A 16,639-nucleotide genomic window follows, 5' to 3' on the forward strand; every position below is an offset into this window, starting at 1 on the left:
TATTTCCTTAAGGACGAGCACTAGAAATAGACATTTGTGTTATGACAAATATTTTTAAAGCTTTTGGTAGATATTGCCATATTGCTTCTAGAACTTGACGAATTTATACTTTCATCAACAGGGTATGGTAATGTGACAAAAAAAAGAGCTTTTTAAATGCTTTCTTCTTCTTTTTTTAGCTCTACAGTTTGGGGAGAAGAAACGCAAGAAAGGAGTTTCATTCCAAACGGTTGCGTCTCTGCATAAAGTAATTTTTAATTGCATCTATTCATATATTAACTGGTTCACAATCTGCATATGTTATTATTTATTTGAAATTTCGCATTCTTAGATGAGGGCAAAGCACCTGAAGTTAGCCAAGTGGAAAAGTTGAAGTTTATCTTGATATAAATGGTTTTTCCTGGACACTGTTAGTGCCCCACCTAGGTCCCCTTTATCAGCCCTACACCCAGAATTGCCACTGGCAAATGGGAAGATAAGCTATGTCCTTACTCACCCCCGTAGACTCTGGCCCCTTTCTTACCTCAAGGTAGGGACCAACTGTGGTGCAATGTGTGCTTTTGTGCTCAGAGCTCATGCAGGGATCACTTTCAGCTTTGAATCCATATCATTGCTTTTTCCTTCTCCTACCCTACCCTACTTCTCAAAGAAATCCCTCACACTAGAATCCCCAACGCAGATTCTGCTGCCAGAGAATCTGACCTAAGAAAAAATTTGCATACAGGAAACTTGAGAAACCGTTTATGTGTTTAAGTCACTTATGGCCCAGTCATAAATTATTGCTATCACATTCAAAATGGGTGGATCTGATTCATAACGGAACTTTATCTGTCAGATAAATATTGATTTGTCATAGGAAAGAGATAATGTATGGTTGGGTAAGCAGGGAAGAATGTTGAATTCATCATTTTATTATTGATATGCATCTTGGCTTTACGATTAAGTTGATGGACTTAGAGACAATTGTGAGGTAGATTGGTGGTATTAGTGATTTTCAAAGTGATTTTGTGTTTGTTATGGTCTCTATTTAAGGAAAACCTAAATAAATTGATGACTAAGCTGAAATCAACAGCACCTCGTTTTGTGAGATGCATAAATCCCAATGTGAACAAAATGCCAGGTAAGAACTAGACTTCTTTGTAATCCACACTGAGAAATACATTTGATTCAAGCTATGTTGAATGTCTTTTTTTTTTTTAAATTACTGCTCCCTTTTATATAAGAGTAGATTTCTGATAGAAAAATGAAAGTAAGTTAAAAGTGAGGTCTTCAGAACTTCCTTAAGATTGCTTTTGAATTGAATTCAAGTGGACATACAGAAGGATTTCATAAAGCCAACCCAACTGGGTAACATTAAAATGCTTGATATTAGCATTGCAATTCCTCCTTGAATTTCACACTAAAAGCTGGATGAACTTCTATGCCACTGTCTATGAAGGCAAAGTATAATAAAAGGAATTAGATAATCATTGGAGGAATTAAGGTAGATATTTTGGCATAAAGGAAATTATTTGAACTGAATTATCTAAATTGACAGTAAAGACTGTTCCTAAATCCATTTCTAATTGTTAAGGACTCCCTCTGGTCTTCCTTGCCAATACTAGTATCTTCCCTCTCCCTAAGAGCACCCATCTCTTTAGCTATGTACTTCTGAGGGGTGGACAGGTTTGTTTGTTTTTCAGTGTTTCTTCCCCCACCCCAGTTTTATTGAGCTATAATTGACATATAGCACTACAGTATACATTTAAGGTATACAGCATAATGATTTGCCTTACATATATTGTGAAATGACTACCAAGTTTACTTAACACCCGTCACTTCATATAGATATTTTTTCTCCTTGTGATAAAAATTCTTAGAATTAACTCTCTTAACTTTACTCTTTTGACACATAACTTTTCAAATATACCATAAAGCAGTGTTAATTGTACTCATCTTGTTATACGTTACATCCCTAGTACTTATTCATCCTATAACTGGAAGTTTGTGCCTTATGACCACCTTCATCCAATTTCCCCTTCCTCACCCATCCTTGTTTCTGGTAACCATAAATCTAATCTCTTTTTCTATGAGTTTGGGTTTGTTTGCTTTTAGATTCCACATATAAGTGAGATAGTACAGTATTTATATTTCTCTGCCCAACTTATTTCACTTAGTGTAATGCCCTCAATGTCCATCCATGTTGTTGTATATGACAGGGCTTTCTCCCTTTTTATGGCTGAATAATACTCCATTGTGTATATATGTATATATATATGCACACACACACACACACACACACACACACACACACACACACCACATCTTCTTTATCCATCCTTCCATCTCTGAACACTTAGGTTGTTTGCATATCTTGGCTATTATAGTGGATGCTTTTTGATGAAAGGATGGTGATAGGTGGGTGGTGGCGACTTATTTTTTAGGTATTTAATTGCCCAAAGTTCTTACAGATATTAACTACATGGATTGCTTTCCTTACGTAATGGGTTTGAAGATCCTCAGACTTCTTTTTGGAATTACAGGCTCCCATATAACTTGGTCAGAGGCTGTTAGATTTAAAGTTGTGTATATGATACACACTTATGTCTTCAGAGCACTAATAACCCTTGGAATATGCAGCCAGCCAGATGCTACTGATTCTAATTTCTGAGGTTCTGTAGTATCTTGTAATTAAGACCCCCAATCTTGACAGCCTGTGACCTATTTTGGGAAAGTGTGATACTAAACAATGATGCTGCAGTTTGGGTTTTTGCAACACAAACACTTCATGTTCATTGACGCTGTATGTTTTTGCCTCATTGTTTCTTATCAGCTGGGTTTCTGAATGCATCTAGGGACACTGCTTCCATTTGGCAAGAAATCTAATTAGCTGCCTCTATTTTGGAGCAATTCTGTTACCTATTAGAGTTGTCTCCCATCGAGTCAGCTCTGATTTCAGCAGTTATTTTTTTTTTCTCAAGTCATAAGACAAAGTCATAAGAAAAACTTCATGATCTAATCAAGACAGTTTTTCCTATGTGCTTGAAGAGAATGAGCATGATTGACCTATTGGGGTCATAGAGGTCCACTTGTTCCCCTTCTTACAGATCATCTGTTTCTATCTATGAAAGGAATTGGTGTACAAGAAAATGGATATATGGCTTAGAGTTTATTTCTGTGACCTTGGACACAAACAGAGAATCCTCTGATTTCCATTTTCCTTACAATACTGTAGTAGCCCTTTGTGTTAGGAGGAACACTACTTGCCCTCTTCCTGAGGACTTGCTGAAAACCAGACACAGTGGCTCCTTGGAAGGTGTATCTGAGGCTCCTCTCAGAGATTGCTACTGCAGCTCTCCTAGGGCTTCACCTGATAAACGTGGAGGTGACAGGAGGATGCTTATGCTACAGGATAAGACTGAGGTGCTCTCAAGGTCATAAGGAGAGAATGGAGGCTGGGATGTGCTCAAGTCCTTCATAAATAGTAAACAACTTTGTGGCTGTGTTCGTCTTCTCTTTTCTTTGTATTCCTCCTTCTTTTTATCCCTTTTCCTTCCCACTTAGAGGGGTCAGTCAGCTTTTGTGTTCTTATACTCCTCTCTACCTGGTTTCTGGCCAGAGAGTGGATATAATAATACGAGCTATTTACAATTCTAGCAAAAATGTATTTTTTTTTTTTTTTGCCTTCCGGGTGTATTTGCTTATAAAACTTGACGAACTGTGAGTTAAAGTGTTCATTCTGTGTTAAAGGAATTTCGAGTCAATCCTATTTGGAGACTCTTGCATGATACGATGGGCACTGTGAGTGTGCTCAGGCTGGGAGTGAGTGAACGCCGATTACCTATTACATACAGAACATCAAACTCAAACTTTTTTTTTTAATCTCAAGATGCAGCAATTAGGACAAAATCTTGAGAAATAATGGGTGTTTTTTTTTTTTTTACATAGACTGAGTGTGGCTCTTTTCCTCCAGGTGTATTGGACGCTTACTCCGTTCTGCAGCAGCTGCGTTGTAACGGTGTCTTAGAAGGGACCAGGATGTTCTGTGAAGGTTTTCCGAACCAGCTGTTGTATGCTGATTTTAAACAAAGGTAAACATACACATCCCAGGAACGAAGGGTCCTAAGGTATCCTGGTTTCTTCTCTTTCTGAGTGTTTAGGCATGCATTGTTTGTTTGGTTGATGTCCTCCAGGCTACAGATCGATGTGTTTTGGTGGCGGTGAGATATATGACGACAGAGTTCCATTATTACTTCCCCTTAAATCCAACATCCATGTAGCTGTAATATCCTTAAATCTCTATTAACGGATAATAGACCCACATATAGAAGAAATATATAGAGAAGAAAGACATGGAGGCTGAACTGAATTTCTGAAATGTTGTATGCACCTAATCGTAGCTGTCTTCCAAGCAGGCTTTTGCTTTACTAGCAAGCCTGTGAAAGAAAAGAAGCCAGCAGGGTGTGTGGCAGGCAGCAGGAGAGGCATTTTTGCTTTCTATTTCCTGAATTTCAAAAGTGTAAATTATAGGTCATCAAGCAAATTTGAGCAAAGTATGGTAGAGTAGAAAGAGTACCTGTCTCAGAATTAAGAGGCATATTTCTAGTTCTCTGCCAGCTTACCATTAGGGTGAAGAAATCTTGGAAGAGACATTTATTGTCTCTGCTTTTCAGTTTTCTTGTCTGTACAATAGAGATACTTAAGCGAGGCTCTTTCTCTCCCTTTGCTTTCCAATCTCTCCTTCCCTCCGTAATTGAACAAAGAATCAAATGATGTTGTCTCTAAAGTACTATAAAAAGTACACACTATTATACCAAAGTAAGGTATTATTGCTTGTACCCTCATTACTTTTGCCAGGAATTTTTTGAAAATTGAACATATTGATAGGAGAGGTACAAGTCTATACCTCCTTTACCTCACTTGTCCAAATTATTCTTTATTTGAATCATATGACCTCCCTGACCCCAGAATTTATTCCTTATCTATTTTAAATTAGGTACTGTATTCTGAACCCAAGGGCCTTTCCAAAGAGTAGATTTGTGAGCAGCAGAAAAGCAGCTGAAGAATTGCTTGGCTCATTGGAGATAGACCATATCCAGTATCGCTTTGGAATCACTAAGGTAACAGAAAACTAGGAAGAATACATTTGGAAAAGAGGGGGAGGAAAGAGTGTGTATCTTAAAATACCCATGAAAGTAGAATGATAAGGCATTCTACAGTTCTTGTGACCACAAATAACACAAATAGAGCTTGGTTGAAAGTGGAAACTTCAATGTTATTTGGGAGAACACTCAATGTTTCTTATACTTCAGTCTTAACTACATTTGCATTTTTATAATTATTCATCTAAGTAAGTTTGGGCCAAGATATAAAATATTGAATTAGCCTTACTGTGCTAGAAAATGTGCATCGACATCAGAGCTAGAAAAAGGTAAATCAACTTACTGGAATGAACTGCTTGTTTGTGTGTGAACTGGTTTAACCACAAGCACTCTTTTAGGGAATTAATTCTAGGAGACTATGTGAGTAATTTAAAATGTTAAAGTCCTGTGGTGGTTTAGTTGGCTAAGTGTCTGACTTGATTTTGGCTCAGGTCATGGTCTCAGGATCATGAGATGGAGTCCCATGCTGGGCTCTGTGCTGAGTGCTGAGTCTGCTTAAGAATCTCCCTCTTCCGCTCTCTCTCTTCCCCTCCCCAACTCTCTCTCTCTCTCTCAAAATAAATAAAAATTTAAAAATGTTAAGATCAGCCTCACTATCCAAAAACATTAATCCACAGTTAAGTTCCTTAAATGTGGTTTGCTAAATTCTGCTTCCTCTTGGGTGATTATGGTACAATCCACATATTATGAGAAACTTCTAATAGATTTGGTTTCATTTCATGGTCAACATCAGGTTGTTTCTAGTGATATCCATAGAAGGACCAAATTATTAGACGGAGAATTAGAAGGTCCAGGGTGAAGAGCTCAGAGAAGAAGAACTCTATTAGGATGTGAGTATAAAATGTTAGTTGACCCCCACCTTTTGAGTACTTAAAAATCTCTTTCTGGTGTTTATTGTTTCTGCTGATTTCCACTACTGGCCCCTTGCTTCCTTGTGTGCTTATTTATTTATGCTGTATACTACTTATCTAGACTAGGACTAGTATGAGTCAAAAGAGCCTCCTAAAGCACAAAATTTGAGAAGCACTCACTACTGAGTTTATGTAAGTACCAACTTATACAACCCTAAAAGTGAGTGCTTCCTTAAAATTGTGCCTGACACCTCACTCACCTCATCTTGGCATTACTAATAATAATTCTTGAAAAAGCTTATGTGAACTCTAATATGAAACGCTTCCCATAGTGACTTTCTCTGCAGCAGAGATCAGCAAACTTTGGCCTAAGGTCCATCTCCATGATCTATTTTCTTATGTTAAAATGGTTTGAGCAATTCCTATCAAAATAACACCAGCATTCTTCAGAGAGCTAGAACAAACAATCCTAAACTTTGTATAGAACCAGAAAAGACCCTGAGTAGCCAAAGCAATCTTGAAAAGGAAAACCAAAGCTGGAGGCATCACAATTCTAGACTTCAAGATATATTACAAAGATGTAATCATCAAGACAGTATGGTACTGGCACAAAAACAGACACTCGGATCAGTGGAACAGAATAGACAACCCAAAATGAACTCACAAATGTATGGACAACTCAGTTTTGACAAAGCAGGAAAGAATATCCAGTGAAAAAAAGACAGTTTCTTCAACAAATGGTGACGGGGAAACTGGACAATGACATGCAGAAAAATGAACGTGGATTGCTTGTTTACACCATACACAAAAATAAACTCAAAATGGATGAAAGACCTAAATGTAAGATAGAAAGCCATCAAAATTCTGGAGGAGAAAGCAGGGAAAAACTTCTTTGACCTCAGCCGCTGCAACTTCTCACTCACCATGTCTCTGGAGGCAAGGGAAACAAAAGCAAAAATGAACTATTGGGACCTCATCAAACTAAAAAGGTTCTGCACAGTGAAGAAAACAATCAGCAAAACTAAAAGGAAACCTCCAGAATGAGAGAAGAGATTTGCAAATGACATATCGGATAAAAGGTTAGCATCCAAAATCTATAAAGAACTTATCAAACTCATTACCTCCCCCATATAATCCAGTGAAGAAATGGGCAAAAGACATGAATACACACTTTTCCAAAGAAGACATCCTGGTGGCCAACAGACACATGAAAAAATGCTCAACATCACTCATCATCAGGGAAATACAAATCAAAACTATAATGAGATACCATCTCACACCTGTCAAAATGGCTAACATGAACATCTCGGGCAACAACACATGTTGGCGAGCAAGCAGAGATAAGAGGATCTCTTTTGCACTGGCAGTCGAAATGCAAACTGATGCAGTCACTCTGGAAAAGAGTATGGAGGTTCCTCAAAAAATTAAAAATAGAACTACCCTGTGACCCAGTAATTACACTACTAGGTATCTATCCAACAGATACAGATGTGCTCTTTGGAAGGGGCACATGCACCCCAATGTTTGTAACAGTACTATTGACAATAGCCAAAGCATGTCCATCAACGGATGAATGCATAAAGAACATGTGTATATACACATATACATATATGTATACACGTACATACACACACACACACACACATACACACAATGCAGTATTACTCGGCAATCAAAAAGAATGAAATCTTGCCATTTGTGACTAAATGGATGAAACTAGAGGGTGTTATGCTAAGCAAAATTAGTCAGAGAAAGACAAATATCATGTGACTTCACTCATATGAGGAATTTAAGATACAAACAGATGAATAGAAGGGAGGGGAAGCAAAAATAATATAAAAACAAGGAGGGGGATAAAACATAAGAGACTCTTAGATATAGAGAATAAGCAGAGGGTTGCTGGAGAGGTTGTGGGAGGGGGAATAGGATAAATGGGTAAGGGGTATTAAGGAATCTACTCCTGAAATCATAGTTCCACTGTATGCTAACTAACTTGAATGTAAATTTAAAAATAAGTAAATTAATTAATTAATTAAAAATGATTTGACATTTTTAAATGGTTGTTTTTTAAAAAGAAGGGGGCAAAGGAAGAGGTGAGGGAAGAAGGGAGAATAAGAGGAGAAGGAGATGGAGAATATTCTGTAGATCTATGAAAATTCTATGTGATCTATAAAGTCCAAAATATTTTCTATCTGGCCTTTTACAGAAAAGTTTGCAGACCCCTGCCTGGCACTTCAGACCACTGCCTGGCTGGGTCTAACCTAAAACTTAAACCAGGTTTCCTTGACAACCTACACATTATTAACAGAAAAGGAGAATAGTCTATGTTTATTTTTTTAAGTTCATTTATGTATTTTTGAGAGAGACAGCGTGAGCTGGGGCAGGACAGAGAGAGAAGGGAGAGAGAGAGAAGGGAGAGAGAGAGAGAGAGAGAGAGAGAGAGAGAGAATCCCAAGCAGGCTCTGCACTGCAGAGCCTGATAGGTTCAAACCCCGAAGCTGTGAGATCATGACCCAAGCCGAAACCAAGACAGAATTGGATGCTTAACCAACTGAGCCACCCAGGGACCCCAAGAATAGTATATATTCTTAAGGAACCAAAATAACCACAGGATTAAATAAAATATTTTTTGCAAACTTTGAATTTATAAAATCAAACTTTCTAGAATGTGCATTTTATCCATTGAGTAAAACTTGACAACTAATCAATGAATACATTAGTTTATACAGTCATTCATTAGACATTTAATGACTACCTACTCACTAGTTATGAGTGGAACTAATATCAAACCTATTTCTTTTAGGTATTTTTAAGAGCTGGTTTTCTGGAACAACTGGAAGCAATGAGAGATGAGAGACTTTCTAAAGTCTTCACATTGTTCCAAGCCAGAGTACGTGGCAAACTGATGCGAATCAAGTACCAGAGGATTCTGGAAGAGAGGTGTGATATCATGACTCTACACCCCCACTGCTACAGCAGTGGTGTACCTAAATCAGTGTGACTTTATTTCATTCTTATAATAGGTCAGGGTAAAGAACTGCAACCTCTGCTTGGGTGGAGACATCATTCAAAAATTTTAAATCATGGAACACCAAACCGAGCACAAGGGCTTTTATTGCCTCATCCAACCAAGTATAAACATAATCTAGGTATCTTGTATTGTTTCCAGCCTTCCTTTTAGGGGGATTTTTTATAGTCAAGGAAGACTGGACCTCTGAAGACAGTGTGACTCACATTTCATAATAGAAGCAGACCTGGAAAGGTTTGCATGCCTTCCACAGTCAACTCTGGGGAAGTTGGCTGCAGAGTGAAGAGGTATCCTGACCCATTTACAATCTCCCATGGGTCAGAAATTGTGTCTGTTGGTGATATGTAATCCTAACTCTGTTACTTCATTTCAGGAAGCCTCACTGGGGACATTTATCACATTTGGACACTAAGGTATTGTCTAATAGAATCATGGAAAACAAGCTTGTAAAATTTCCAAACAAAGGGACTGTGAAAAAGAGATTCTGCCATTGTTGCATTTATGTTTTCCATGGTGTAGTTTATCTTCTGAAGAGAGGTCCACAGGTCTTGGTATAACTTATTTCATTGACAGTCTATTAATTCCTTCTGTTTGTCCAAAGAAGAACAATATCATTACATGGTGATATCAAAGATATTAGGGAGACCTCTCCTCAGAGTCTTCTGTGACTCAAATAGTGCTCAGTATGGTATGGAGTTTGGGGATTAGAAGACATGGCTTCTAGGGCTAGTTATGTGAACAAGGGTAAAACTCTTAATTTCCATACAGTTTACTTCCTGCATCTGTAAAATGAGATCTTTACTATTCATTCCTTCTAAGTCATAGGATGGCTCTTAGGAAATTATTATAAAATGTTTCAAATACACAAAAAATAAAGAAAATATTCTAATGCATACTCATGGACATATCGTCAAAGTATTTCAATTCCTAACATTTTCTCTAAAATTGCCCACAATTAAAATATTTACAAAATTGAAGCCCTTTGTGTATTTCTCCCTTGATCCAGGTCCTATACATAGTTTCCCAGATCCTGAATTTGTATTAACATTCCATGTTTCATATATAAAACACATAAAGGTATGTTTTCATACTTTTAACATATTTTTCTGTAGTTGCTCAAAACATTAAAAAAAAACAGTTTCAGTTGAAACCCCTCGTAGATTTCTGCCTTGATCCAAATCCTATGGGGATATGCAGATATCCTTAAAAGATTACATGATTTTGCATGTTTTCAGTCTTCACATAAATAATATTCTGTATATATTATCCTGAAATTTGTTCTTTATATTTGAGACTGTTTTTGAAACTTATTTCATTTATTTATTTATTTATTATTTATTTATTTATGAGAGAGAGTTCAGAAGTGTGAGCAAGGGTGGGCAGAGAGAGAGGGAGAGAGAGAGAATCAAGCAGGCTCCACACCAAATGCAGAGCCTGACTCCAGGCTCAAACTCAGGAACATGAGATCATGACCTGAGTAGAAACCCAGAGTCAGACACTTAACCAACTGAGCAAGCCACCCAGGCACCCCTGAAATTTATTAGTGTTTATAAACCTAGTGCTAGACCATGGATTTTAACTGCTCTTATAGCATTCCACTGTACAAATATATCATGATTTATTTATCCAGTTTCCAGCTCAAGTAAATTTAACTCATTTACAGTTTTTGTTATTAGGAACTGCTCTGTAGTGTCATTTTTATAAATATCTGCTCCTGCACATATGCAAGAGTTTCTTGAGTGCAGTGTTACTCAAAATGCTGGTTCATGCTGTGAGAGTTTGTGGCTAGCAGCTGGTGAAGTTCACACTTTGAACAGCTTTTCTCTAGGGTATGAATTATTAGACTTTAGCCTACACACAACTCCATCTTCGTGAGATATTGTCAAAATGCTTTCCAATGTACTTACTCTTCACCAGAAGTGTATGAAAATCTCATTGACCTGAATTGTTACCAACTTGCGGTATTTTGGACTTTAAAAACTTTTGCTAATCTTTGTCATATTTCTTACTTTGGGGAAAGCTATCATTTCCCTTTTAAGGTGATGTTTACTGTAGATTTTTCTTTTTGTAGATATGACATATTGTGTGGAGGACATTCATCCCGTCCTATTATTTTAAGTGATTTCATCAGGAAAATGGTTAAAGTTTTTTCTGTATCTAGTGAAATAATCTCATGGCTTTTTTGTCCATTAAACTGTAAGTGTATTGAATTATATTAATAGATTTTTTTTAAAATGCTAAACCCACTTTATTTTTGAAATATCTTTTTCATACATTGATGGATTTGGTTGTAGTATAATCATAAGGATTTTTGCAGTGATGTTCATGAATATGTTTGGTCAATAATTTTATTTTCTCCTGCTATGTTATTTGACTTTGGATCAAGTTTACTTTAACCATATAAAACAGGTAGGAATGTTTCCTCTTTGTAAAACATGAAACAATTTATTTTGATTGTCTATTCCTTGAATGGTTAGCAAAATTTGACTGTAAAACCATGTAGATCTGATGATGGGGTTTTTTGATAGATTTTATAATTTTGATTCCATTTATTTAACAGTCATAGGCCATTGGGATTTTCTTTTTTCTTGAGTCAGTTTAGATGAGTTTCTTTTTTAAAAAAAAACATACATTTCAGAGTGCCTGGGTGGCTCATCGGTTAAGTGTTGGACTCTTGGTTTCAGCTCAGGTCATAATCTCATGGTTTGTTAAGTTTGAGCCCTGCATTGGTCTCCAAACTGTCAGCTTGGGATTCTGTCTCCCTCTCTCTCTCTCCCCTCCCCCCCCTTCAGCACTTGCTTGCTCTCTCTCTCTCTCCCTCTCTCTCTCTTTCAAAATAAATGAAAATAAACTTAGAAAAATTCCTGGAGTAGAATTTTTTCTTCATCCTGAGCCCAGAGCAAATGAGATGTACTCCTTTTGACATCACTTTGTGACAGTAGCCAATTTTTTAATTTTTCTTTTCATTAAGGGTGATGTTCTTGGAAAGTCTCAGCCCATATCTTTATCCATGTGGATATAAAAATATAAATCCTTGCAATATCAAGACTGGATCCCTCCTTCCATGAAGGTGGCCACGCTATACACACATTCACGTTTTGTTAAGGTTTTTTTGATCCCTCTTTCTTTCCTCTTTTAGGCTCAGGTCTCATTGAAGGGATGTAGTGGGAGTATTTTGGAGACATCTAAACCCACAATATTACTAGCCCTCAGAAGTCCCTCTGGCTTTTGCCAGAATCAATTGAGAACCCAGATGTAGAAGTGCTTTGAAGACTAATGAGAATTTTTAATGACTCCTAAAGATGCTTCTTAAGGATCTTAATTGAGAAAATAACTCTTATATAGCCTGGGTTGACTTGCTTTTCTTCTTTCTCTTTTGATTCAGGGATGCACTTCTTTTGATCCAGTGGAACATAAGAGTGTTCATGACTGTGAAGAACTGGCCTTGGATGAGGCTCTTCTTCAAGATCAAGCCTCTTGTTAAATCTGCTGGAATCGGAAAGGAGATAGCTGCTCTGAAGGAAGAGCGTGTGCAACTCCAAAAAGCCTTGGAGAAATCAGAATCTGAGAGGGAAGAATTGAAAGCGGAACAAGTCTCTTTCATCAGGGAAAAGAATGACCTGCTTCTTCAGCTGCAAGCTGTGAGTGGCCTCACCATTTGTTCTTCAAATCAAGTTTTTAATTAGAGGCCCTTGTTTGCAGGCAGTATTCACTTGAGAAAAATGAGGCATGTGCTTTTCAAATACTATAGCATTTCACCAAACACAGTGAAATACTTAAGGAGACACCCTGTTTCATAGTGAAGTGATTTCATTGGTGGGATGTCTTTGAAAAGGGGACAAACTGTTAGGCTTTTAACTATAGAAAATCGGTTTTAACTATATAAAAACACCACAATCTATCATGGGAGCCAGGAAGCTTTGGGTCTTAATTTAAATTTTGTATGTAGCTCCATACAAATCAAACTGGCTCCATTAGCAAATCAAAAGACAGGATTTAGTACATCCCAAGGAAAGCTTTACTGAGATCTCCAGGATTATTGCAGTATGTTTCTAATCGCTTTTCCCGATCTTGGTCTCTCTACTTCCCCTTCCCCAGTCTAAATCAACTTTACTAATCAGTTCAATTCTTAAAAACATCAGCTCTCAACATTGGCTTTGCATCAAACTTATTGGTGGAGCATTAAAAAAATAAAAAGAAAGATGCCTAGACCCCGCTCTCAGATATTTTGACTAAGCAGGCCCTGTGTGGGTCCAGATAATCTATATGGTGATTCTGACATCCAGTTAGGATTGAGAACCATTGTTCTGTCTTAAACAAACAACATGCTGCTTTTCTGATGAACAAAATTCACGTCCTGCAATATATGCATTATAGACTCCAGACTCCTTTGAGCCTGCATCTCCAATCTGATGCCAGTGTGCCATTACTCACTGCCTTTCACATTCTTCTTCTCTGGCCACTGTTATCCTCAAACATCCCAAAGACGGGGATTAGATTTTTATCCACCTTTATTATATTTTCCACCCCACTTAGCACAGTGCTAAATTAAAAGATACTGGGCTCCAATACAATCATATACAATTTATAATACAATTCATACAGTACAATTATAAAACATTTTTTCCTGCTTTTTAAACTTAATTGGAAAGCAGGGAAATTTTGGTAATTTTAGACTGATCCAAGTTATTCTTTTATTTTGGAGCTATGCTATTCATCAGTGTTCCAATAGGCCATATTTCACATAAGAATTTCACCCAGACCTATTATTTTTGATACATATTTAACATAGCAGCAGTTCCAGAACCTTAGTGTATTTCAGCCTTACCTGGATGCTTGTTAGAAATACAAATTCCTGGGATCCACTCCAAACCTACTTTAAATTCATACTGTGAAAATTAGTTTGTAAGATCATGTTTTGTGTGGCTCAGGGGAGAGGCAGCTTTGGATGAGATCTGGCCTTTCAGTCTTCCTCATTCTTCCTATGAGCAGAGAGAGTGGCCAGTGCTACCTAGGCTGGTATGGGAGATAGAAATGGTGCAGCGGGTGGTAGGTAAAAGCCTTGGATTCGTGATAAAGGGAAACACATTCATGGGAAACACATGCAAGCCAGTTCCTGGGCAAACCCAGGAAGGCTAAGATGAGTTCAAATTATAACTGAGCTTTTAAAAGTTGATAGAGCTATGAAACAATTTTATTATTTATTTTTAAAGGATCCAGCTGAATACAGTAGGGATCAAGGAAAGAAGGGTTCTTATAAAATCATTCACTTACTCAAAACAACAGCAGAAGTGAGTGAACCTATTCCAATCAATATTCTGAATACGTGAGAGAACAACTGCCCTCAGGGAAAGGATGTTCCTACTGTTAGCCTGACACACCATTGCTCAGTTGGCCCCCAAATACTGCCGTCATGTTTAATGAAGGGATCAATGATGGTCAATTGGACTGTCTTCTTCATTCAGTGAAGGTGACAGGTCCAGTACACACACTGAATGGAATAAACCAAATAAGCATTCTGCTTGTCACCCTGGTATGAACTAAGATCAAATGTTCCCATTATTTCCCAAACATTGGAAGCTTCTCTGATCTGATCTGCATGGACCCTTCCTGTTTTGTTTTTAATTTATCCTTTCTCTTTCAGTCCTCAGTGATGTTGGAGATTTACTATCCAATGCCTTCCCCATCTGTGCCTCTTTGGGCACCATTTGTTGGGCAGATGGCTATTCTCTCACCAAAAGTTAGCCAGAAACCAATGTCTAGGATTTTGTTTTCTTCTTTTCTTGATCTGAGTTAATGAAACAACTTATGCGAGGCAAATAGATGGTTAATAAGTTGCCCAAAGTGGTGTATTGTAAAGGATGGATGAGGTCTAGAGATGGAAGATAGAGCTGTATGTGAAGATACATTGCAATGACACCTATGGTAATTAAGAACTTGCTCTCAAAGAAGAGGTTTTATTTGGCCTCAGAGACAAATTAGAGAGGTTCAAAGTTATAAAACATGTTTTGTAGCAAAAAAAACACACACAAAAAATGACTCCTTCATTTGTTTTGCCTGACTCATAACACAGGGAGAATGGGTCACTCAATGAGAATTGGAGACCGTACATTTCTTTTCTTTTTAATGTCTTATTTAATATTGAGAGAGAGAGAGAGAGACACACACAGAGAGAGAGAGAGAGAGAGAGAGAGAGAGAACGTGAACAGGGGAGGGGCAGAGAGAGAGAGGGAGACACAGAATTCAAAACAGGCTCCAGGCTCTGAGCTGTCAGCATAGAGCCCAGCGCAGGGCTCAAACTCACACACCGCGAGATAGTGACCTCAGCTGAAGTCGGTCGCCCATCCACCTGAGCCACCCAAGTGCCCCAACAGTACATTTGAAAGAACAAAAGGAAAGGCTCTTTTACACTTCTGTGTATAACTTTTAGAATTTACTCTGGCAGAATCACTGAGGAAAAGATTTTCATTGGAAGTAATCATGAAATCTAGTTAGTGACCTGGAAGTAAAATTTATGAATTCTAAATTCAGCCTATAAATAAAAAATGCACAATGGCTTGTTAGAGGATCCCTATATGTATTAAACAAGTGCATCAGGGCATTTATAATAATATAAATATTCTAGTGTCTGAGGGAATACTGCTCTCTTAAAAGACTGTATTCTGAGCAGGTATCAACCTCAAACTCTATGCCCATGTGGATGCTTCCAGAAGCTGTGATTTAAGAAGTACACCACTGATTTTTGGAGGCATGTTAGCTTCTTTAGGCCACCAGGATTCTATTAAGTGCTTTAGAAGAGGTAATCTAATCTACTGAATGGCCCGAAAGATCAAAAGCACCTCCAAGCACCAGCAACTCCTCCACTTCTCAACAATAGGATCAGGGAACTGGGAATATTATTTCACCTGCTGAGGAAAGGCGGGTGAAAGTGCTGGTCACAGGGCAAGCAATTATCTCTTTGCTATGCGTCAAGCAGCATTTTCGCCTAGCTGATAAATTATTTCCAGCTGTTGGCAACAATTTCCCCCCTCATCATGGCAGGAGCAAGAGACCCTGGCAAATGTTGAAGAGCAGTGCGAGTCGCTGATTAAATCCAAGATCCAGCTGGAGGCCAGAGTCAAGGTGCTGTCAGTGCGGGTGGAGGAAGAAGAGGAGACAAATTCCGAGCTGACTGCCAGGGGGCAGAAGCTCGAAGATGAATGTTCCGAGTTGAAGAAAGAAATCGATGACCTGGAAACAATATTGGCGAAGTCACAGAAGGAGAAGCGTGCTACGGAGCAGAAGGTACTTTTTCTGTAATGTTAGGGAGGCCTGGATGCCCAAATCCTACTCCCCGTCAGGCTCCGGCACCAGACTTGCCCGGCTCAAAATAATTAACACGATGGCCTCCCACTTTGCAGCAGTGGGAGTCAGAACTGGCATAAAATGAAGTATCTGGTGAACGGTACTGTCCCAATTCAAATTTCCAATGCAGACTTATGGAGTCCCACTTAATTTTCCAAATGAAACCTTTTCACTTATTTCAGTCTTATTACATCTGAAATCTAATAGAGCAAAAAGGTTTCATCAGGCCTGTAAGTATCCTTTTTTGGGAAGAGAGCTAGCATGCTACAGTTTAC

The 16,639-nt window shown here is 38.0% G+C and overlaps 1 protein-coding gene across 1 annotated transcript in view; it reads left to right on the plus strand.

The window, feature by feature from the left end:
* The window catches only part of MYH15 (myosin heavy chain 15), a 150,882-nt gene that overhangs the window by 54,617 nt on the left and 79,626 nt on the right, over positions 1-16,639 (plus strand). The window contains exons 17-23 of the mRNA XM_039244987.1: positions 180-247; positions 1,033-1,120; positions 3,953-4,070; positions 4,976-5,099; positions 8,796-8,932; positions 12,406-12,661; positions 16,062-16,304. Of these exons, the coding sequence (XP_039100918.1) occupies positions 180-247; positions 1,033-1,120; positions 3,953-4,070; positions 4,976-5,099; positions 8,796-8,932; positions 12,406-12,661; positions 16,062-16,304 (1,034 nt within the window). The remainder of the gene's footprint in view (positions 1-179; positions 248-1,032; positions 1,121-3,952; positions 4,071-4,975; positions 5,100-8,795; positions 8,933-12,405; positions 12,662-16,061; positions 16,305-16,639) is intronic.

This window comes from Hyaena hyaena, unplaced genomic scaffold (assembly GCF_003009895.1).
Source record: "Hyaena hyaena isolate Hyena2069 unplaced genomic scaffold, ASM300989v1 scaffold_251, whole genome shotgun sequence".
NCBI classification, from domain to species: domain Eukaryota; kingdom Metazoa; phylum Chordata; class Mammalia; order Carnivora; family Hyaenidae; genus Hyaena; species Hyaena hyaena.